Here is a 25513-nt window from a genome sequence, read left to right on the forward strand (position 1 = left end):
GATTACCCAGGTGGGCTCTAAATCTAATAAAAAGTAACTTTATATGAGACAGAAAAGGAGACAAAACAGAACAGAAGAGGAGGCAACGTGGAAGCTGAAGCGGATACTGGAGTGATGCGGCCAAAGCCAAGGAAGGCTGCAGCCCACTGGAGGATGGACGAGGCTAGGAATAGAATCTCCCCTAGAGCCTCTGAAGGGAGCATGGCCCTGCTGACACCTTGATTTTGGACTTCTAGCCTTCGGAACTGGGAGAGAAGCAATTTGTGTTGTTTTAAGCCATCAGGTTTGTGAAAATGTATCATGGCAGCCACAGGTAACTAATAGCAGTAAAAAAGTCAATATTCATGGAACGACTGAACAGCTGAAGGAGGACAGATATGAGAAATCATAAAGATAAGAATAGAGAAATTCAGAGTGGCAGAGTAAGTTGCCTAAGTTTGCTCAGCCCCAGCATGATAGAGGTATTTGTCAAGTATCTTTTTTTAAAAAGTCACACTACTTCCGGCCGGGCGCAGTGGCTCACGCCTGTAATCCCAGCACTTTGGGAAGCCGAGGCGGGCGGATCACGAGGTCAGGAGATCGAGGCAATCCTGGCTAAAACGGTGAAACCCCGTCTCTACTAAAAATACAAAAAATTAGCCGGGCGTGGTGGCGGGCGCCTGTGGTCCCAGCTACTCGGGAGGCTGAGGAAGGAGAATAGTGTGAACCCGGGAGGCGGAGCTTGCAGTGAGCCGAGATCGCGCCACTGCACTCCAGCCTGGGCGACAGAGTGAGACCAAGTCTCAAAAAAAAAAAAAAAAAAAAAAAAAAAAAGTCACTAGTATTCCCTATACTAGTGTTGGTCTACTAAAACTTATAAAATCTGACTAGTTTTTAAACTCTTACAAGCCATCCACAGAAGACAAAATATTAGATAAAATAAGATTGTGAATATCTTTCTCTAGAGTAAAATTAAGCATTTTTATAAATACCTTTTAACATCCAGTTTTTAAGAAGTTTAAGAATTACAAAATGTTCACATTATAATCAAACTGGACCATGTTTGTGAGACATCAGTGCTCCTGATCGTTTAAACAATGAGTTAGTCCAATTGCATGATAAAAGAAGGAAGTAGTTAAGAATAAAGGTGAGGCAGGCAATTTTTGTCGGAAGACAGACAAGGATTTGAATCATGGCTCTACCATCCAGGTGCAGCGAGACTTTGGCCAAGTTACTTAACCTCGCTGTGCCTCAGTTTCCCAGGAATAAAAATTATAATTCTTTTGGGACATGTAAAGATTAGATGAGACCACATTTCAAGGCTCAGACTCTGGCATATTGTGGCCATTACTATCTAGCAACAAGCACACAGTAGAATTTGATCAGTATTTGTTGAGTGTATTTATTCAAACCTGCAGTTGGACTAAAATAAACTAAGATAATTTAACTGCCTTTTGATTGCTCAAGTCATCTCAGGGCAATAGTATACTTTTTAAGTGTAATTCAAACTATTAACTTAGCTACATGAAGTCATATAATGTACAGATTCTAGATATCAAAGAAATTATTATTATTATTTTTTTGCATCCTCTCTTGGATCATGAGACTTTCAAAGGACTACCATTAAGAGATCCTGCATTTGAGAATAAGAAGGAAAAATCTGGTATAGATTCTTTTTTATTCAAATGCCCATTATTCTGAAATTGATTTACTCTTCCTGATGGAAAAGTATGAAATTTGTTGGCCTGCAGGGGAATTTGCAAAAGGCCTATCTGGTTAACAAGTCACTTGTCTTATTGATACTAGAGTATCAACAGGCTGGCTTATAAATCATGAAACAAATGATCTGACAGTCAATTAATTCTGTTTCATTTGTGTGTATGTTCCTAGAGGCTCTCTGATAGGATCCAGCTTATAAATAAAAAATAAAGAGATGCTTTTTGTCTAGGTTAAATTTGATTTCATTCTGAACTCATATTGTACAGTTGTTCATAAGCATGAGTTAATTGACAGTGGTGAGCAGTCTTTCTTTTTTTTTTTTTTTTTCCTTCCTTTTTTGAGATGGAGTCTCACTCTGTCGCCTAGGCTGGAGTGCAGTGGTGCGATCTTGGCTCACTGCAACCTCCGCCTCCTGGGTTCAAGTGATTCCCCTGCCTCAGTTTCCCAAGTAGCTGGGGCTACAGGCACCTGCCACCATGCCTAGCTAATTTTTTGTGTGTGTATTTTTTGTAGAGATGGGGTTTCGCTATGTTGGCCAGGTCGGTCTCGAACTTCTGACCTCAAGTGATCCACCCGCCTCGGCCTCCCAAAGTGTTGGGATTACAGGTGTGAGCCACCGTGCCCAGCCTGTTTAGCAGTCTTTGAGAAAATTTTGGTTGAAGGACATTGTGTTGGATCCAAGTATACTTTGGACACCTGAGCTCCCACAATTTCCTTGCATGAGCTACTGAAAGATAGAAATTACACACTCGGGCAGTGCAACTGGATTGAAATGGATTTAAACCTGGTATCTCAAATTATATCTTTAAATCTATTATTTTATAAAATTATATTGTTCAAAATGCACATGAGAAAAAAGTGTCTATTAATCTGACAATTTTCAATTTATCTTTTGATGATGTTATTAAAACTATCCAAATCTACTTTTGGTTGACATATTCTCTTCTAACTTCTTCATGAAAGCTTCAATTCATGTACATGTGATAATAACAATAATAAAAGTTAACATTCATTGACTACTTATTAGGTTCTAGGCACTGGGGAAGGCACTTTATGTATCATTTATTTAGTGTATGTGGTTTTTTTAAAGCTTGGAGTGACTGTTCAGGAAACTAGCCTAAATTTTTCATTATATACATAAGAAAACTGAGGCACAGAGAAGCTAAGTTACTTGATTAGCCAAGGATACAAAGATGGTTAGAATGTAACTTTGTAGCATCGTATCTTTTCGACAAAAAGAACAATAGACAATCTGTGATGCAAAAACAAAGGAGGTTTCTCATTCCATTCTGTGCAAGGCAGAGCTGCTCAGAGAACAAAGCTGCCTTTGAAGCTGGGGATGGCTCCATCTCAAATCAGCTCTGTGGGGTGCAGAGTATGACATGATGCGGCCAACACAGCAGAAAATCAAGTTCAAAACACTCTAAAGTTATTTACAATCCTTTGGTGCCAAACCTTAAAGAATTCTTATTATGTTTTATGTATGTTTCTAACTTGTCTTCATTAGCTTCTCTTTGATATTTTTGGCAAATCAGTTTAACCTTCAAAAGTCTTCATTTATTCTACTTGACTGAATCAAACAAATGAATAGATAACATAGAATCAAATAGCAGTATTGTCTGTTCTGAGAAAGCAACAGCACAAAGAGGTAAAGAAAATGCAAATTGAAGCTAGATGATTGTATACATTACTTTATTGAATGTCTTAAATCTGCTTAGATTTGGATGGTGGGGAAAGAAATACAGTTTCTAGAATCTACAGTTGAATATTTGACCTGCTGGGCATGGAAGGTTTAAAAACAAAAGCTAGTTAGAAAAAAAGATTGAAAAGGTAAGTTTCAGACTCTGGCATTTTTGTCTTTTTTTAGTTAGTTTCTGTTGAAGCCCTACCTTCAGGATTTTCTTCCCAAGTACTTTCCCTAGAGTATATAAATCAATGCAACAGTACCCTGTAATAGTATCTTAACCTGGAGAAATATCACAAGACTATAAAAAAAAAATGCTTTTAGCAAAGGTGTCAACTTTGCCCCTACATCATCAGTGAAATGTCAGCTTGAAAGTCTAGGTATGTTGGAACCATTAGAGAGAAAAAGAAGGGAAGATAGATGAAAGAGGCCAGAAAGTAGGCAATTTAAAATGAAAAGTTTAGGCTGGGTGCGGTGGCTCCTGCTTGTAATCCCTGCACTTTGGGAGGCCATGGCAGGTGGATCACCTCAGGTCAGGAGTTCAAGACCAGCCTGGCCAACATGATGAAACCCCATCTCTACCAAAAATAGAAAAAAAAAAAAAAATAGCCGGGTGTGGTGGCGGGTGCCTGTAATTCCAGCTACTTTGGAGGCTGAGGCAGGAGAATAGTTTGAACCTGGGAGGTGGAGGTGGCAGTGAGCTGAGATCGCACCGTTGCACTCCAGCCTGGGTGACAAGAGTGAAATTCTGTCTCAAAAAAAAAAAAAAGGAAAAGAAATAAAGAAAATTTTATGGCACGGCACAAACACAACTAGATCTTTTAGCTCCATAGGAATAGAATTGAAGAAGTTGAAGATAAATTAGGAAATGGAAATGTTACAGGAAAATGAAAGGGCACTGTTTTACTTCAGGTTCCCCAAGAAATACCCTGAGATGAAGATCTGCATCCAGGAGTCTTATTAGAAAGTGCTCTTGGGAACACCTGTAAGAGAATGAGAGAAACCGAATTGTACAGAAGGAGAAGTTACAATGCAGTGGCAACAGAAGCTCAGTTGATCCTACGGAACATCTGGACCTGGGATGGCTCTTCATATTTGTCTCAAATCAAAGAAAGGGTTTGAAACCTTTGACCCCTACATCAACAAGTCATTCTCTGCTAGCTGGCCTTAGGAAAGGGACAAACTCTTGAGCAAGGTAACTTCTTTTAGCTGAGGGCTATTCCTGACGATAGACCCAGGTGGGGGCCAAAAGCAGCCAACACTTTCTCAGCTGGGAGAATGAATGTTGTGGTGCCGAATGAGGGATCCAAGTGGGGTATCACAGCATCCATTAGGGCTCAATCCTGTGCTTCTCAGATTGCCTTGCTTCATGCAGTCAATTCATATCGTCTGGGAGCAGCACCTCAAAGAAAGATTTTGGTTAGTCTTTTTCCTGAAGAAACTTACAGGAGAAAGTTTCTTTTAGACAGACCGTAGCCCCATGTAGCAGTTGTTCCTGAGGTTACTCATTGATTCTCTTCTTGACTCTCATTCTGTATTTCCATCACCCTGGGCTATCATCTACGTAGGTCTGGTGAAGTGACCCAAATCCTAATTCCTGGGGCTCCGGCAACTGGTCTCTATGCCCTTTTCAGGCTACAGTGGCATTGCTTGTTCATTTACTGTCAAAACTGGGCAGAGGGAGAATCGTGGAATGGCAAAGTGGATAACCTGGGTCCCAAACATACTTTTTGCTGTTTGCTTCTATAGCAAACATAGGTAGGTAGGTAGATGCCTACCTCTTCCTGATCATCAAGGTCAGTTACTCCAGCCAAAGTAATGACTCCACTGCTTTTCTTCTGGGCCATTGGCACGATGAGCCTGAAGTGACCAGGTGGCAATCACAGCTTAAAGTTTAATGGAACTCTTACTGTGTACCTAGTTGAAGTGTTTTCCCCTAAGAATACATCCACATTACTTAGAGTTGCAGGGACAGAAAGGACAAATTCTGCAATTGGGCCCTTGGGAAGTACATAAAGCTACTTCTACTTCTATCATTTGGTCTCTGGATTTATATATTCCTATCCACTGGGAACAAAGCACCATATAATAGTCATTGGTTTAGAGTGTAGACTGAAGGCTGGAGAATGGTACCCCATTCAAGCAAACTGTTCTCTCTAATCTGGCCTCCTCAAAAGGCCATCCCAGAGCTTTCTCAGGTAGACAGCCTTGGCATCATTCTTGAGCACGTTTCTACATCTGCTTTTCTGTGAGGAAGGTCTCTAGGTCTGAGATTATCTTCCGTGTTATGCCATGCCATTTGAATAAACACTCTGTAAGCCTTCTGATAATGGAGCTGGCTAAAGCTTTGTGTGCAGAAAATGCAGACCCATACCTGGAAAATGTATCTATTTCAGATAAGAAGAAAGGCTACTTCTGCCAGGATAGAAAGTGTCTAATAAAACAATTTTAGGCTGGGCGCAGTGGCTCATGCCTTTAATCCCAGCACTTTGGGAGGCTGAGGTGGGCAGATGACTCGAGGTCAGGAGTTCAAGACCAGCCTGGCCAACATGGTGAAACCCCACCTCTGCTAAAAATACAAAAATTAACTGGGCATGGTGGCATGCGCCTGTGATCCCAGCTACTTGGGAGGCTGAAGCACAAGAATCACTTGAACCTGGGAGATGGAGGTTGCAATGAGCCAAGATCACACCACTGCACTCCAGCCTGGGCAACAGAGTGAGACTCTGCCTCACAAAAAAACAAACAAAAAAAAATTTTGTCACAATTTTGCTTTGTGGAATTCTTTGAAGAATTTTTCTGTATCAGTGACCTAACATTGGTTTCTTTTAATGGTATGTTGTGCTGTTTTGTCCACACACAGCTCTGTTCCTGACACCACAGCTACTGGGGTGGTTGATGGCAGATACTAGCTGTTGTCAAATGGCTAAGTCAATCTGTCTATTGACTTGTTGGTACCTCTTTGATGGTAGATGCTCTCTTGAAGACATTAGCATGTAATTTACAACACAGTGGTTGCATATCCATTACATGAGGCTATGTTCCTCTGTTCTATCGGAGGTACCACATCTGATCCCTCAGAAGCATTAGGGAAAATATTTTTTGGTGTTTTCAGTGCTACACCATAATGAATCAATATCTGTCTCATTTTTGAAGTGATCAGATTAGTTAGTTAAATGGGGATATTATGGAGACTACCACGCTTCATCTTTTTATCTTTTTAAGGGTGACTCTCATCTCTGAAAATCACCCCCTCCCCACATTTGATTTTTCCCATTATAGTTCAGAGGCTAAGGAACTAATATAGGGGTTCTGTCACCTACCAGGTAGCTGAAAATGATCACTAGACATGTCCATGGCCACATGTAACCTGGAATGGGGATAGGAGTTCCTTAATTACCTTGCCTTTATATGCCCATCTGCCTCAATTTTAACAAAGAAAGTTATGATGTGATGCTTCAATCTTGAGATATCAATGTCAGCAGTTCTCAAATGGTTTAAATATTTCTTTTTTCCCATTATCAGAGGAAATGGGTGTAGGATCCTTTTAAGAGGGGACCAAGTGAATGACTACTGTATACCCCTTCCATGATGTTGCAAAATCTTTCTACAAGGGAATCATGCCTTTCCTTTTAAAATATCATAGATCTGAGAATTGACTCAAGTCTGGTTAGTTAGAAAAGAGATCTTGGCTTTTTATTGGTGCTTCTGAGTTCAGCTTCTCAATTATATATGCTTGATTTCCTTGGATTACATAGATTGAGCAATACTCTAGTTGGCTATCTATCTTGCACCTAGCAAAGCTATGTTTTAATCACTTTCTCCTTAATGTTCTGCATGTCATGCCACCCTGGCTACTCACTCTAATCTTTCCACTCATTAACCTAATTGTGCCCACCTTGCATCTGACAGTCTAATATCATCACCCACTTTCTACTTTGGAATTCGATCATCCTCTTTGCTTCCTGAAAACTCAGTTCTGTAACTATCTATCTTACTGTCAGTGCTGGCCTAGAAAGGACAGCTGCCACTACCTTCCCAATGTCATTGGTGTCCCTCTCACCAGAACATTTGTCAACACTTTGATGAATGGAATACCCTGTGGGCTCTTCCAGAGAACATAATCAGGAGACAGATTTCCTGCGCTTAGGTAGCATACCACTCTGCCATCCCCACACTGAGACTTGGAGATCAGACTGGGTATTGGAGCTCCAGAGAAGGTGGAATCCTCAGTCTTTAGAAAATTGGCTACACCAAATTCAGGGCTTTGAATGGGAAGAAAAAATGAGACCCAAAGAATTGAGATGGGAACAACTGAGTCAAAGCACTTAAAAATTCCAAATCTCCAGATTTCACCATGTACTGTGGCAGTGGCATTTGTGATTATTTATTGTAGGTTATTGCTTTTTACTCAGTCTTCCAAGAATAATCCTAGCAGTATATTATCCCATTCTTCCAGGGCTATTGCCAGGTAGTCAATCCTTATTACAGGAGAGTGCTCCCATATAGGTAATCTCTCCCATATCCAATATGTCCCATGTCCCTTGACCCAACACCCTCAGAAAGCAGCCATTTATATAATCCTGTAGGGCTGCCGGATACATGTCAGTTACATCATCTATCTCCTTCAGCATATAGTTCCTCTTCTAACAGATTCAGCACTTCTCTAGGTTGGTCATGCTCTGATTTAACTCTAGGTATTGGCCAGGTCACCAGGAGGGGAGCTATAAATAGATCCTGAGGGGGGAACATTGCCTTGTAAGACTCAGTTCTTTGAATCATCTGCAAATAAGGGGAGTACTAAATTTAAGAAAAGAGTGCTCCAGTTTGATAACCCAGAAGGCTCAGAGGAATCTGGGGATTTAGGATTTTTAATTATTTTAATTATTTTGACCCAGATGTCCCATCTGAATTCTTTGGATCCCATTTTTCTTTCCCATTCAAGGTTCTGAATTTGGCATAGCAAATTTTCTGAAGACTGAGAATTCCATCTTCTCTGCAATTCTACCACCCAGCTTTATCCTCAGTTTGTACTGCCCTCCAGTTTGTGGAGTTGAAAATATCATAGATTGTCAAGGAGACCCTCTGATTAGTTACCCTCAGCCCTTTATTGTTTATCTCCAATGTATCCCTAGAATCCAGCAATAGCCATGAGGTTTCAGAGTCCTTCTAATGGCTATTTCTCAAAGAACTGAGATATTCCCTGCCCTTTTCTCATTTCCAGATTGCTTACTGTCACTGGAATTCCCATTTTATGTCACCACTGATAACATTTTAACAATTGCAAAGCTTCAACATGTCAAGAGCTCTCCGTACAACACAGCCTACCAGCATTAATGGGGTCCTCATTGCCAACTGGTCTGTGAATAATCTAGATCCACAATCTCATTTTAATGTTTGCTTTCTAGGACCTATTCTGGTACCAAATCTTTTAAAATTGGGTTCCAGGGAAATAGACATTGAGGCAGAGATTTATATGTCAAAGAGTTATTAGGGATGCTCTCAGAAAAAGAACTGTAGGGAGTGAGAGAAGCGAAATTTGTAAGAGGAAGAACAGTAATGAACTTGGAACAGAGGCCTCAGCTGATCCTATAGGGAGTTTTGAAGCTGGGGTGGCCCTTCATAACTGTTCCAGATCAAGAATGTGACCAGGTCCTGTACCCTCATATGAACCAGTCAGTGGATGCCTAACAATGAGCAAGGAAGCTGTCTTTGGCCAAATAAAATTTCCAGTGATAGAGCCTAGTTGTAGCTGTCAGTAGCCAATACTCCTTGCAACTGGAGAAATAAGTCTTCTATTCCTGAAAGAACATCTCTGTGACGCCCTGCAGCATCCGCTACACACTGAACACAGAATAGTTGAAGTGAAGGAACTGCCTACGTGAATAAAAAATAACTATGAATGGTTGTTTCAAATAAGCTTTCTAAATTAACATGGAGAAATATATATATATATAATTTCATATATATAATTTCATATATATATATAATTTCAACCTTTCCACATCTCAGTAAAAACTGTACATGATTATTTTAGTGATGATGCTTATGTGCTGACGATGCTGATATGCGTATTTAAGTTCCAGCTATATATTTCTAACAGTCTTCTGGCCTATAGTCCAGTGATAAGCACTAACCTTGGATTTATGTAGCTCTACCATCCCCTTTATGGTGTCATATAAATGTTTTTCTTTCCTGTGTTATATTTAGGTATCTACCATATGTCTGTTATTTTATTATTAGGATTTTTTTTTTTTTTTTTTGAGATGGTGTCTCACTCTGTCGCCAGGCTGGAGTGCAGTGGCACAATCTCTGCTCACTGCAACCTCCACCTCCCGGGTTCAAGTGACTCTCCTGCCTCAGCCTCCTGAGTGGCTGGGCCTACAGGTACCCGCCACCACACCCCCCTAATTTTTTGTATTTTTAGTAGAGACGGGGTTTCACCGTGTTAGCCAGGATGGTCTCGATCTCTTGACCTCGTGATCCACCCGCCTTGGCCTCCCAAAGTGCTGGGATTATGGCCGTGAGCCACGAGGCCCAGCCTATTATTAGGATTCATTTTACATATAGTACTCAGTAGTTGAACACGTGGATTTAGTTATCTTGTTGCAATTTGAATTGGCTATTGGAAGGAAGACAATATTAAAAGTGTAGTTGAAAACATTTTTATGGTGAGCTTCAGGGCATATTATTTGAAGTTCTTTGGTGCCTTTTTATTTTTTGTTATTTTATTTAATTTGGACAAAGAAGATTCTATATTTATTATATTTTCCTTTGAAATGGGTGGAGTCTCGAATCACCCTTTGGAGCATAATCCAGTTAAATTTTAAAAGTATTTGCTAAATTGGAGACATCTGGACACTCTGGAGTTAAAATTAAATAGGTATAAACAAAGAATAATTCAATGAGGAAGACTAAGTAACACAAGTATAGACATGTCAGGCCCTAGTGTATACCTTTTTGGAGATTAGAAAAATAGGCTGAAGAACACCAATGAAACTAGTTTAGAACCAGGATAACTGATGCAAATTTTCAAACGTGTATAAATATAATAGCCAGTATTACAACTTAAGGCATTTTTGAATACTTTGGAGAAGGCTTATTAAAGATGATATCAATGTGGGAAACTACATGTACACAAGACTATTTGTTATTAGAAATATCGAGCCAGATAAAGGCTGAGGTGAATTACAGTTTGAGTTAGATAACTGTACAGTTTGGGTTCCATAAGGGAATATCAAATGCATAGAAATAGAGTATTTTTATTGTAAGCTTTTACTTAAAGAAAGTAATGTAATGATGTATCTCTACAAGTAAGATTTAAGGTAGGAGAAAATGTTTATACATATTCAGAAAGGATTGTTAGATGTTAATTTTCTAACAGTATAAAGACTAAGAGCTAGAAGTTCTCCTCTGCTGTTGAATGAGGCTTCTAGACTACCTTACTTCTTCCAATATAACTCATCAAAGACAAGTCTACAGAGACAGAAAATTGAAGCAAAACAGTCACTTGCCTGCAGGTACTTGACCCCAGTCCCCCATTTCTGAAAGAACAACCTTATCATACCGGGACTCCATTGGAACTTCTAAGAAATCATGGTGCCAATCCTTTCTGTATGAATAATTGCTAAGGTTATTGCTGTGTCTAAACTAATTTTTTCTCTTTCGTAGTAAAGTTCTCTCACTGGAAATGGGTAAAAGAGACTACACCATTTAAAGAAAAAAGAGAATGTTTAGGAAGCTTGTTGTAAAAATCCTGAAGTCACAAACTTATTAAGAAATCCACTCCCTAGAATCTTAACCCTGACCTAACCATTAGACACCTCTCACACAGTTTTTTCTGTCAAATGAGACTCAAAAAATTGACTTTGAAGATCTCCACAAGCATGTTTTATGATTTTCTGTGCAGATATCAGGGATGTAGATGGCTGTTTCTGAATCACAGCTGCAGAACAGCCACATGGTAATAGCAGTCATATCCATTTATATTTCAAATTAACTCAGGAGTACCGTGAGGATATAATGTTGTTTGGGCCCTGTTAAAACCAGTTCTGCCATTCTGATATTCTAGGGAGAGAAAAATAAAACCAACAGACCTCCTATGGGTATTTTTTACAAGAAAGTGCACAGCTATAGGGAATGATCCAATGCAGGTTCACATTTGGCTCATGAGAGCCAATTGTGACATCCAGTTCTGCATTAAGTGACATTATGTTGGTAGGTTGATTTTTGGCCATAGTGGGAATATTTATACTTTGGTAATCTACAAACCCTAAAACTCAGGGCTTCCTTTCTGTCTTTTATCTTCTTTATTTTAGGCTCGGTGTTAAATATTTCTACTTGAAAACAAGACAATAAACCAGGTGACTAAAGAATTACTCTTAAGACCTTAATTTTTTTTTTTTTCTAGCAAAGAACTTGGATTCCTGCTAGAAATTCCTGCTAGAAAGGACATGACTAGTGGTAGAGATGATGAGATATTTATCTAAACTGGCAGAAATAAGATACTCTTTTTTTAGAAGTTGAAGATATTGTCCATTTTAAAAATTATATATAGGTGAAACCCAAAGTTACCTAATTCTATCTGTAAGCCATTCAGTTTAGCATATCCACTACAAATAGGGAGGAAACAAAATCAAATTTATGCAGAAAACCAATAGAATTCATTTTGAATTGATAGTATATCATCTATTTCCTGTAACTTTTAAGAAAAAAATATCCTCAGCCAAGTGCGGTGGCTCACACCTGTAATCCCAGCACTTTGGGAGGCTGAGGCGGGCGGATGATCAGGTCAGGGGTTCAAGACCAGCCTGGCCAATATGGCGAAACCCCGTCTCTCCTAAAAATACAAAAATTAGTCAGGCATGGTGGTGCATGCCTGTAGTCCCAGCTACTCGGGAGGCTGAGGCAAAGAATCTCTTGAACCTGGGAGGTTCACCCTGGAGATCATGCCACTGCACTCCAGCCTGGGCAACAGAGCAAGACTCCATCTCAAAAAAATAAAATAATAAAATTTTTTAAAAATCCTCCTGTGGGATTCCTATGGTTATGAAATTAGATTGCTGGTCCTTCTATCTTTTTTTCTCTCTCTTCTGTTGATTCTCTCTGGGACCTTTATTATCAACATAGCTTCTAAATAAGGATGCTCCATAATAGAATGAAAAGGTGAACCGCAATTCTATCAGCTTTTTCTACTTGTAATGGGTTCTTACGATGGTTTGGTAGAAATACTGTAACATATTTCAGGTATGTCTATAATTATCTGAAATCCTAACTATTTATGATTCTCCAGTGCCTCTGTCCCAATGTATAATATTGCCACTACAGAATAGTTGTGATTTTTGTTGTTTTTAATTATTTCTTTGGACAACTTTGAACTAGTTACATCAGCTATGTATTTTGACACTTGATAGCATCCAGTTCAATGTTTTATTAACACTGGTTAGTATTGTCTTCATTTTTGATATTTATAAATGATATTTCTGCCAACAGAAAGCATTTTTGATATTTCATAAGTATTCAACCACAGCAATCAGAAGTTTTAGGGCTAGTAAATCAATAAATACCCAATCAAATGAAACTGTGATAATTGCTTATGCTCAAAGATAGTTAGATTTAAGTAAGGTGCTATTTAGAGGTTGATTGCATTATTAAGAAATTGCCTGTTAAGTTTGAGTTAACAGCTCAGAGGTGACTGAGTTGCCTTTTTGGTAATATAAAGAAGGAAAACTACTTCTCCTTAATTAAAGAAAACTGAAAAGACCGTCCACACACTTTTTTTCTTCAAATGTCTCTTGTTGGTCTATAATCAACCAGGCACTAGATTAAATGATGACAGTAAGGCAAAAATAACTGAGATGACTAATTTTAAAATGTCTTATAAAATAAAGTAAGTATAGTACTTAGGCTGGATGGGCCACCTGCTGTTTAAGTCAAAATAATGTTGTAATTTAATCTTCCATCACTATTTCATCTCTTTTTAAGACAGTCAAACCACCCTAGGGAATGTTTGATGGAAAATTTGTTGTAAGGGAGCTTCTCAGGAGTTGAACATCTGTATTTCAGCCAAATAAAGCATTCTGCTCAGCTTGTAGTATTAGAAAAACATGCTTATTTGTTCTTACTTGCACCTATTTTATCTGTCATTTCCTGCAAAATAAACTTCTCGATTTAAATTTCTCACTTTTAGAAACTGACACTTTATGATTAAAATACCACCTTGTCTTTTTAAAAGTCCCTCCTTTCAATTTGGGCAGAACTTGTGATTATGATGAGATATTACTCTCTTGATTAGGTTATGTTACTGGACAAAAGGGGTTTTGTAGATGTCATTTAGTTTATTTATTAGTTGACACTGAGTTAATCTAAAAGGAGATTATCCAGGTGGGCCTGACCTAATCACAGCCTCAGCCAGCACCTTAATTGCAGCCATATAGGCCCCTAAGCAAAGAATCCATCTATGCCATGATGGACTCCTGACCCACAGAAACTGCAAGATAATAAATATGTGTTACCTGAAGTTGCTAAGTTTGTGGTAATTTGTTACACAGTAATAGAAAACCAATGCATTCTATATGCAAGGGAGGGAAGGATTGAAGAAAGAACAAAAACGCAACAGAGTAAGAAACATGTGTACCTCATCTCTCATGGGTGTCTTCCATCCAGATCCCTGTTCCTTAATTTTCTTTGACGATAGACCCACACTGCTCATTCTTCTGCTCCAACCTCTTACTCCACATTCACAGCATATGGGAAGGGTACACACATATACATCCTTTCTTCATACATCTAACATACCCTTTCACCTGCCCCAACATTATCCATTTTTGCATCAGGAGCTTTTAAAAGCAGTTAACACAGAATTCCTGGAGGGATGCCAATTTCTTTTTAGAATAATTTATGAAATTTTAAATGAATCTGAATATAACAAAATAGGGCAGTTTCCAAGTATATGTAGAATATTGCAACATTCTTAGAGGAAGAGGAATATGGATGTGAGTATTTGAGTTGTTTCTGCTGGATTCCAGTGCCCTGCCCCAGAGCATGATGGGCCGTGGGTGAACTGCGCACCTGCTGCTGCTCCAGCAGGCCTGGTGTATGTTGCTTGGTTCTTCCTCTTACCACAAACTTAGCAGCTTCAGATAACACATATTTATTATCTTGGAGTTTCTGTTGGTCAGGAGTTCATTATGGCATATATGGATTCTTTGCTTAGGGCCCTGCATGGCTGTAATTAAGGTGCTGGCTGAGGCTGTGATTAGGTCAGGCCCACCTGGATCCTGCTCACTCCACATCCACCCTTTCTGCCCCACTGGGTTTTCATCTCCACTCATAAACAGTCTTCTTTAACTGGCAACCAGAAAAAATCAACCTAAGTGAAGGAGTCACCTTTCTCCGTATTAATGGTGCATCATCAGGTATAGAAAGGGAACTAATTAACATAAAGAAAATATCAAGATAATAAAAGAAAATTTGTTTCTGGAGGACAGAGATCATTGGAAAACAGAGAGACCTTTTAAAAATTTAAGTAGTACACTCAGAACAATTTGTGAATACACTGGTGTCCCCCCAGAAATTTTTTCGCATGGTGCCTAAAAGGGAACAACTTGAAAAAGAAAGAACTGTCCTAGGTGGAAAGCTATGATTGCTAAAGTAAAATATTTAACTAGGAAGAGTTGAAAAATACATATTTGGAAACCTAAAAAGTAAAAAAGAAAGACAGAAAACAAGAGATGGAAAATACAAAAGACACCAAGGGTCAACTCAAGAGGTTTAATATTTATTCAACAGCAGTTCTAGAAAGAAAAAATTAAAAGAGAGGGAGGATAGCAAATAAATGATAAAAGAAAATTCCTCACAATTGAAATACCCAAGCCTTTAGATTCAAAGAGCTCACTGAAAACTCAGAATATTGAATGAATAAGAGACTCACAGATAGAATTACCCTTGAACTACAAATTTTCAAGGAGTCTGCAGAGAAGGAAACTTGTAAATGAGAACATGCTAAAAAGCTTCTGAGATTTCAAAAAAATGACTTGCAAAGGAATGTGAATCAGATGAGTCTTGAGTTCTCATAAGCATCTGCAGATTCTGGATGAAAAAAAATGAATCAATGTTTTTTAAGTTCTGAGAGAAAATACTTTCAATCTAGAATTCTGTAGCAAGCCGACTTATCAACCCTGAAGCAATATCAGGATAAGCACATTTTCAGACATGGTACAAAGTTGACGTTCAATTCATTTTTTTCCTTAGCAACTTGTTTAGAAATGTACTCCAGCAAAAGAACTTCCTCTTAATTAAACAGGAAACTAGAAAACAACTGATTCATTCCAGGATGGCAATGAAGAAATCTTCTAGATTAACTTTCTGCAGACCTAGAGAACAAGTTCCAAGGTCTAAGGGCTCTGGCAGGGAGGTCTCCAAGGCAAAAAGCACCGTTAACAGAAGACTACAAGATAAAACTGACTAAAAGTTCTCTTTTTTAGTTGGGGATGTAATAAAGAAAAAATGCTACAAGAAAAATTAGAAAAAAATGAGAAACTCCAAGAAAAAAACAAAATTGCTCAAAAACTCGTGATCTAAATCTGGTATACACTGATTTTAAGGAACAATTTTAAGTAATTGGTTATATGTTTAAAAAATAATTCATTTGACTTTAATTCTAGGAACATCCTTCTGTAAATGTCCTAAAGCAGGGGTTCCCAAACCCGTGACCATGGACGGATACTGGTCCTTGGCCTGTTAGGAACTGGACCACACAGCAGGAGGTAAGAGGTGGGTGAGCAAGTGAAGCTTCATCTGTATTTACAGCTACTCCTGTATTTACAGTACCTTCTTGCACTATCGCCTGAGCTCTGCCTCCTGTCAGATCAGCAGCAGCATTAGATTCCCATAGGAAGGGAACCCTATTATGAACTGCCTGTGCGAGGGATCTAGGTTGTGTGCTCCTTAGGAGAATCCAATGCCTGATGATCTGTCACTGTCTCCATTAATCCCCAGATAGAATCATCTAGTTGCAGGAAAACAAGCTCAGGGCTCCCACTGAGTCTACATTATGGTCAGTTGTATAATTATTTCATTATATATTGCAATGTAATAGTAACAGAAATAGAGTGCATAATAAATGTAATGTGCTTGAATCATCCCAAAACCACCCCCAGTGGAAAAATTGTCTTCTGTGAAACTGGCCCGTGGTACCAAAAAGGTTGGGAACCACTGTTCTAGAGGTTAAAAAATCCTTAGAAAAGAATGCAATCTATTTGGCCTATTATTAAACAATATTTATACATTCATAACATAGTCATAAGCATATACACACTTTTCATTATCCATTATTAGACTGAACGTATTAATAAAGTTGGGTGTACTGTTTGAAGCCATAGGATCGAATGTAACTCTCCACAACCCTGACAATGAAAAGGTTAGCTGGCAAAAGATGAGATTTGGGAGATGATGGAAAAAAGGGGTGAGGGCAACAGGCAGGGAATTGAAGGAAAGTCAAGTCTTTAAAATGTACATGTTACAAAATGGGAAGGCCAAAGATACTTCCAAAAATGCCATGTTACAAAAAAAGTATAATAACGATTTTATTTAAATATTTAGGGTACTACCAAACATTAGTGGAAGTAGAAAGAAGAGGATGTTGTAAAAGAAAAAAAAAGTCCTCATCTTTTATATGGAGGAATTAATAGATACCTCATTAAGAAAGCAAATCAAGAAACAGAGTTGTACACAAATGGAGTTGCCAAACTGACTGTAAAACTAAAAGTAGAAACTGGAGAATCAGATTTTTAAAAAAGAGGTGTTAGAAGACCTACTTTTAATAAGAGATCTTTCTATATTATTTTATTTTTAACACATATGGGTGATGAGGGTAAAGCATATTATTTTAAATTGGATTGTATTCGGTCATAGGAACCGATGGAAAAAAATTAAAATTGAAAGCCAAAGCATAAAATACATGGCAAAACACTTCAAATCCTGAAATGTTTATATATGTTTTTACAAATAAGGTATATTTGACAAAATGTTAACATAGGTGTTATATATCAGTAATTACACTATTATCCCCAGCAGGTTATGGAGCTGACATTAAGCCAACTAAGACAAACTTAGATACAATGGGGAAATAGATTTAAAAATTAATTAAAAGCTATTTCCATTTAGTTAATCTAGTTTACACCCAAGAATGTCTTCTGAATTAACTTTCAGACTTCAAATAAACCATAACTGAAATAACTGAATGACTCCCAATGCAGTAAATAATTTTACTGAGCATAATTAATAAAATTGAATATCTGACTTACTGAGTCTGGAATAATAAAGTAGAATGAACAATGGAATAGAAAGAACCCAGCAATGATACTAAGGTGAGAGTACATATTTAGAATGCAGTTCTGGGTCTCAAACTCAACCATATGCGAATGGACTTGTGAAGAACAAACAGATTTTCTGTTCTCTTACCTTAATAATAATGGGTGTCCATTTCTACAATATAACTTTTCTTTTTTCTTAACCCTCATACTTTCACTGAAAGCACATTCATCAAGTACCATTTATTGAAAATGCTGTTCTATATTCAAGAGAGAGTATCAGTATGTATTGGAAAAAGGAGGTATGTGTAGATGTTGTGCATTTGAATGACTATTCAAAACCTTACTTTCTTGTGTAGAGGAGATAACACTTAATAAAGTCAAAGTCCTTTCAATTGTTTAACTTTCTAAAATCAGAAAGTCATAGCTTTGAAGTATTTGAAATAAAAACTGGCTTTCCTAGTACTACGGAAGCTTCAACTTGACTCTGCTTTTCAAACTTCAAAAATCAAAAGACTTTTATTTGGGGTATCAAATTCCTTGCTTTTATAAATATGAATGGCTTGGAGAAATTATCATTTTTACTACTGTAATATGAACTTTTGGCAGGTTCTTTGAAAATTTTTTAAATTGAATATGATCGTGTGTTCTTCTTTATTAGCCAGAAGCAAGGTCAATATTTTGAAAGTTCAACGTTTCTATAATTTTTAAAAAATAATGAAAATCAGGGTCAAACTTGGAATTTTTTAACATGATCTTATCTAAAGTGTGACCTAAATCATAATTCATATTTGGATTATAACATCGGAATTTAAGATCAGCAATTCTATAGGTATGTTATTCTCTGCTCCTGCAGCTGAATAACGTTCGAAACCAGAATCACTGAAACTTGTTGCAGTTTCAGACTAAGACCATACTCTGACATCATCCCTCTCCACAGAGAAGAAAATAAACACAATTCTGAACTATCAGCTCCAGAAGCTATTGCTCCTCATCTCATATGGTTTTCCTTAGTTCTAGTAACTGGGCTCTTCATTCACGCACATTTGACCAAGACCTCCCCTGGTACCTCAGTTCAAATGAATGAGTATTTTTTCCCCTTATTCTCAGATATATATTTATTCATTGACCCATTTATCAATTTTTATTGCATGCCTATTATATTCCAGGCCCCACAATATGATGATAAAGGTAACAATCATTCTTACCTTTAGTAAACTTAAAGTCCAACAGAAGAATGAAATAGGTCAGTAGTCTTATTTGACTACTGAAGCCAGTATCCCAGATTTGCTTCCCTAAACCAGTCTTCCTAAATGCTTCTAGGGCTGGAGTCCTATCCAGAGCCCAGTCACTCCACAGTTGGATTTTGACAGCTTTTTGCAAGACTTTGTTGAAATTGCTTGCCATTTGCCTGGACTTGACATTTGGCATTATCTGCTGTTGGTCCCTGCCCTGATCACAGACACAGACCGTATGAATATTTCTGATTTCTTGGATGTGCTAATTCCCATTCTGTCTGTCTTAGTGACAAACAATTCAGCCTGCTCTCATCTCTCCCTTTGTCTCCTTCCCCACTGTCTTTGCCTTAACTCACTTTTTTTTAATCTCTTGCCTAAACAAAATTTTCTTCTAAAACAATTTTTCTGTCTTATTTTCCTTCTCCAAAATGTAAACCATCTGCTCTATTTAAAAAGACAACTATTACTTGCATCAAAAATGTCTAAACCCGAAAGTCCTCTGAATTATAATTTGTAAAATAAATATACCCCTGAAACCACTACTCAAGTCTAAGAATAGAACATTTTCAGCACCTCGAAAGCCACCCACAAGCCCACTCCCAATCCCTTTCTGCTCCCTCATCCCCAGAGGTAACCACTATGCTGACTGATAACACCACACATTATTATTATATTATAATAATAGGCCACTATTACTGAATTGTAAACAAATAAAAGCACATCATATATATTCTGTACCCTGGCTCTTATGTTCAACATCACATCTGAGAGATTCATCATGTTTTCACATCTAGGAATAGTTCATTCAGATTTGTTGCTATGCAGGATACCATTGTAAGAATATACTACTAATTATTCATTGTATTATTGGCTAACATTTGAATTATTTTCATATTAGCTTATTATAAATAATGCTGTTGTGAACATTCACAAACATGTAAATGCATATATGCTGGGTTATAATTAGGTATGAAAATTTTCTCATAGAGTATGTGTGTATTCAGCTTTAATAATTGATGCCAAACAGTTATCCAAAGTAGTTGTGCCAAACATAGTGTATGAGAATATACCCACATGCTTTCAAAAACAGTTTTGTCAGTCCTGTAAATTCTAACCCTTCCAGGGAGTGTGTTGTAGCATTTTATTATAGTTTAAATGTTCATTTATAAATTCTAACCCTTCCAGGGAGTGTGTTGTAGCATTTTATTATAGTTTAAATGTTCATTTCTCTTATGACTAATGTGGTTGAGAACTTTTTCAAGTTAATTGACTATCTTGGTATTCCCTATTATGAAGAATGCCTGATTCAAATCTCTTGTTCATATTTGTTTTGGGATTTGTAATGGTTCTATATCTTGGTGACAAGTTCTTTGGCACTCCTATTGAAAGATGGGGTCTATGTCCCCTCCTTTCTTTGGCACTCCTGTTGAAAGGTGGGATCTATGTCCCCTCCTCTAGAATCTATAGAAGCTTGTGATTTCAATAATAGCAAACTAAGGAAATAATGCTATATGACCTGAGGCTAGGTCATAAAAGGCCGTGCATTAGCCACACTGCTCACTGGAAAACTTGCTTTTGGAGCCCTGAACCACACAAGGTACAAAGCTCAATTCCTGTGAGACTACAATTTTAAAGGGGACATGTGTAAGCACTTCTGCTAAATAAGCCCATTCTTCCAGCCATTCCCAACAAAGCATCAGACATGTCAGTGAAGCTGTTCTGAACTCACAACACTAGCTCATTCTCCGAATGAAACTACTGAATGATCTCTGTCGACATCATTAAAAATGGAAGAATCATCTATCCAAGCCTTGCCTAAATTCCCTATTCATAAAATCATGAATCATAAAATGGTTCTTTTAAGCCATTAAGTCTGGGGTTTGTCATATTGCAATAGACAATGTTAACAGAATTTGGTACCTGAAAGTAAGATAAGTGTTATAATAAAACCAAAAGTATGTGGCATCGGTTTGGAGATGACCAGCAGCCTTGAAGATGCTATTGGTAAAGGCTCAAAAGAAAATGAGTACACTGTTATTGGTGGTGGAAGAAAGCAGACCCTGGCTATGTAGCTGTGGAAAGTTTGGCAATACTGTTGCCTGTGGTAACATAAAAAGTTGTAAATGGACCTAATAAACTTACTGATCTAGCTAAGGAGACATCTGAGCAGAGTGTTGAAGATGCTGCCTGGCTTCTTCTAGCTGCCTATAATAAAATGAGAGATGAGACAGACGAACTAAAGAACAAAATGTTAGGGTTTTTTTTTTTAGTAGAATTTGGAAAAAACATAACATAAAGGCTCAAGGTAGTCTTGTATCCCACAAAATATCCATAAAATAAAATATAGCTTCAAGGCAAAGATCAAATCCTGGGCATTACCCGTAAAATATTACCCTGGGGAATCCAGGTAGGGCTGAAAGTTTCTTTATTAAGATGTTAGAAGGACTTAAGATGGTGCCTCATAGATCATCTCAGTTAAACAAGAGTCTTAAGTAATGTTAAGGGTATGATTTAAAACTCTCCACTAGACCATAGTGCTTCTAAAGGTATTATCCTGATGATATTATCACAATGGTGTTATGAGTTGGGGAGGTTACTCTCAAAAAGATTTGTGAGTGAACTCTTTGTCTAATGGAGTAGCTCATAAATTGATATATAAGCAACCTGAAGGAATTATATCAGCTTGGACTAGAGGGGATAGACAGTACAAAATGAAAAGAGGCATTTGAAATCTGAACTTTTATGCACAGGGAGTAAGCTCAGAAAACCATTCAGCTGCGAACACAAGCTACTCTCCATGGAAAAATTAGGACTCCAAGGAAAGCATCAAGACCTCAGAGGACAGAGCCAAGATTCATGGAGAATCATTCTTAGAGGGGCAGTTCTGGGTCCTAAGCAAAGAACTGGCAATACATACTTGGGAAATTCTAGGATCACTACGGACCAGTGACTGCCGTGCAGCTTTTATCTCCCACTTTTTTGAGCAGAGTGTCTACTGTCACTATCCTATGCTGTCCCACCATTGTATACGGGTTGTGTGGAGGGCAGATAACTTGTCTGTCTGTTTCACAAGGTGTCACATGAAGAGGAGTGATAACCTAGAAACTGAACCTAAAGGGTCTCCTTCACACATGGACATAATTCAGATTGTGAGACAAGATTGTGAACTTTGAGCCACACAGGATAAGACTTTGGGAAGGGAGTTTACAGGGGATAAGGGTGTTTTTCACATGGAAGAAATGAAAATGATTTGCGACCAGAGGTTGGGCTCTGACAATTTTACGACATGGCCGTAAGTTCTTTGACATTCCTTCAATCAAATAGCAAGATCATTGTTTTCTTCCTTTATATCTTTGAGGGCTTGCAGCTGCTTTGGTCAATAGAGTATGAGTAGAAGAAATTCTATGTGATTTCCAGGTCTACGTTACCAAAGTTATGAAGCTGCTTCTTTATTTGCTGAAATGTTCACTTTTGGAGTCCTGAGCTGCCACATGAGAAGCCCAGTTACCGCGAGAACATCACTCTGGAGAAGCAAGTGCAAATATCCCATCTCAGCTAGGCTTAGCCTTCCAGCCATCCCCCACAAGGTGACAGAAATGTAAATGAAGCCATCTCAGACCCTCCACACCAGCTCATCTCCCAGCATATACCACCAGATGACTCTGTTGGTGCCACGTGGGGCAGAAAAATCCCCCACCGCACCCTGTCCAAATTGCTGACCAACAATATCATGAGCTATAAGAAGATGGTAGTGGGTATAAGCCTCTAAGTTTTGGAGCAGTTTGTTACACAGTGATACATAACCAGAATAGCTGTCTTTTCCAAATTGTTTTGTTAGTGTTCTTTATACATTCTGGCTATAAGAATATATGGTTATCTTTATTTTTTTTACCTTTGCAATTAAATTTACAATTCACTTGATCTATTTGCTTATCCTGAATAAATTCAACACTAATTATTGTAACTCAGTTATGTCTTGGTATCTGAAGTCCTCCCACTTTATTATTATTATTCAATATCATCATGGCTATTATTGATCCTTTGCTTTTGCATGGCACCTACCTGCAAGGAACAGACTCCCTGCATGTGTACATTCAAGACCAAATAGTCAAATCCCCAGAATCCTTGAATTCTCTTACCATTTCCTGACAAAAAGAACAAATAAAATGTGAAAAAGAAGGAATGAAACTGTTACCATTTGTAGTAGACAAGATTATATATGTAGGAAAACTACAGATTCATTTTGCCTAAAACAATTTCATATAAATGCAGTCATACAGTATGTAATCTTTTGTGTAAGTCTTCTCTTATTCAGCATAATGCTTTGAAGATTAATCCATGTTGTCGAAGTTTATTTGTTGTCATTGGTGAGTTTATTATTTGAATATATTATAGCCTGTTTATCCATTCTCCTATTGATGGACACCTGTGCTATGTCCAACTTTTGGGCATTTTGAATAGTTGTTATGAACACTCCTGCAAAATACTTTCTGTTAGCATATATCTTCATTTCATTGGTATAAATGCATGGCAGTGATATTGCTGGGCCATAAGGTAGGTGTAAGTTTTAGTTTTATAAGAAACTACCAGAATTTTCTCCAAATTGTTGGTATCATTTTATGTTCTCACCACCAATGTACAAGAGTTCCAGTTATTCTCCTTCATATAAAAATGTAGTGTTGTCAATCTTTTTTGTTTTAGTTATTCTATCGAATGTGAATGGCATCTCATTGTGATTTTAATTTGCATTTATGATTAATGATGTTATTTTTTCATGTGCTTGTTGGGCATTTGTATATCTATCTTTATGAAGTGTCTGCACAAATATTTTACCCACTTTTTTGAGTGTTAAGGGTGCTTTATATAGTCTCAGAACCATTCCTTTGTCAGATATATGTGTTGTGCATATTTTTTCCTACTCCTTGGTTTGTTTATTCATTTCTTAGCAAGACTAATGTTCCTCTCTTTGTGTTCATCCCAAAACTTTATGAGAACTGCTATTCTTCTGTATGTAATTTGTCCTTTTTTTCCTGGCTACTTAGAGGATTTTTCTCAATAACTTTGAATATCAGAAGGTTGACCACAATGCAAGGTTTTCTTTTTATTTATACTGCTTTGGTTTTACTGGTTCTTAACTCTGAAATTTATATTTTCCAGTAAATCTAGAAAAATGTCAAACATGATTTCTTCAAGTACTTTTAGCTTCATTCTCTCTTTCCTCTCTTCTCCAGTTGCAACTCGGACTCCAGTTGCAAATATAATAGACACTTTGATATTGTCCCACAGGGACATGTCTCTGGGCTCTCTTCTCTGTCTTCTCTCTTCTGCTCTTATGCCAATGCAGTGAATTTTTATTTCAGATTGCATTTTTCAGTTCTAGAATTTTCCTGTCTACTTAAGCCTAGTAAACAGGCTTTAAAGAACCATCTTGAGTAGATAATATATCTTTTGATATATAAGAGACACAGGAATTATTATCTGACTCCTACCTAGAGAAATCTGATACCAAGAGGCTATATGGAGTTGGCAGAAAAAGAAAAAGAAGCCTGAGTTGGGAGTGAGCTCCTCTCCCATACAGTGAAGCAATGGTGTGTATTTCCCCAGGTCTACATGTTGTCTCCTTGGAAGGCTCAGATTCATCATAAAAGGGATTCTGCCTAAGAGAATCTCATGGAGACCATATGATCCCATCATAGTAATAAGCTCCTAGAAGCCTAGGAGCTAAAGAGAAGGTTGTTGACAGCTAGCAGGAGCAAAGACAAATACCAGGTGAATGGATGTGTAATAGGAGATCTCTAAAAAATTTCTAAAATGAATCCATGAAAAGAAAGATATCTTCCTCTGAGTGTAACCTAAAGTTGCCCCAAAACATCAACTAAAAGGCAACTTGGAGTAAGAAAAGAAAATAGAATTTGACCAGATATTCCACCTGACTTCAAGCATCCAGCCTGTTGCAGGCTAAGCTGGACAAGCAGAGAAGCATTAATTGGATCAGAGTGGAGATTTTAATACTACTTGGGAATGAAGATATATGATCAATAGGCTAGAATAGATTTTATTGTAATCCTTCCGTGACTAGAAAACCTATGGGGTTTAATATTTAATGTAAGGGCTGAAAAAATATGAATGTAGAAAGCAAATTTGAAATTACTAAAAGAGAAAGAATAAGGTTAGTATCTGCATATGTGTATCTGTGTGTGTGTTTGTATGTATTCAGGAGCATTGTAGGATCACTTCTGTCATATTATATCCATATATTAAAGTTATCTATCAATTATATGCCTTCATGGCATATTTATACACAGATAGGATTGTGTGTGTGTCTGTGTGTCTGTGTGTAAAATACTTAAATATTGGCTGGGCGTGGTGGTGCACGCCTGTAATCCCAGCACTTTGGGAGGCCGAGGTGGATGGATCACAAGGTCAGGAGATCGAGACCATCCTGGCTAACACGGTGAAACCCCGTCTCTACTAAAAAAAATACAAAAAATTAGCCAGGCGTGGTGGCAGGTGCCTATAGTCCCAGATGCTCAGGAGGCTGAGGCAGGAGAATGGCGTCAACCCAGGAGGCAGAGCTTGCA

The 25513-nt window shown here is 37.8% G+C and overlaps 1 protein-coding gene across 4 annotated transcripts in view; it reads left to right on the forward strand.

Moving 5' to 3' along the window:
• Positions 1 to 25513, forward strand: part of SPAG16 (sperm associated antigen 16) — a 1150408-nt gene that overhangs the window by 1066551 nt on the left and 58344 nt on the right. Inside the window, exon 16 of one of the 4 annotated variants that reach the window (XM_054549801.1) lies at positions 16048 to 16149. The exons of the other annotated variants lie outside the window; for them this stretch is intronic. Coding sequence (XP_054405776.1) covers positions 16048 to 16127 — 80 coding nt within the window. The 3' untranslated portion in view covers positions 16128 to 16149. The remainder of the gene's footprint in view (positions 1 to 16047; positions 16150 to 25513) is intronic. 4 annotated transcript variants of the gene reach the window in all.

Source organism: Pongo abelii, chromosome 11, assembly GCF_028885655.2.
Source record: "Pongo abelii isolate AG06213 chromosome 11, NHGRI_mPonAbe1-v2.0_pri, whole genome shotgun sequence".
Lineage (NCBI taxonomy): Eukaryota > Metazoa > Chordata > Mammalia > Primates > Hominidae > Pongo > Pongo abelii.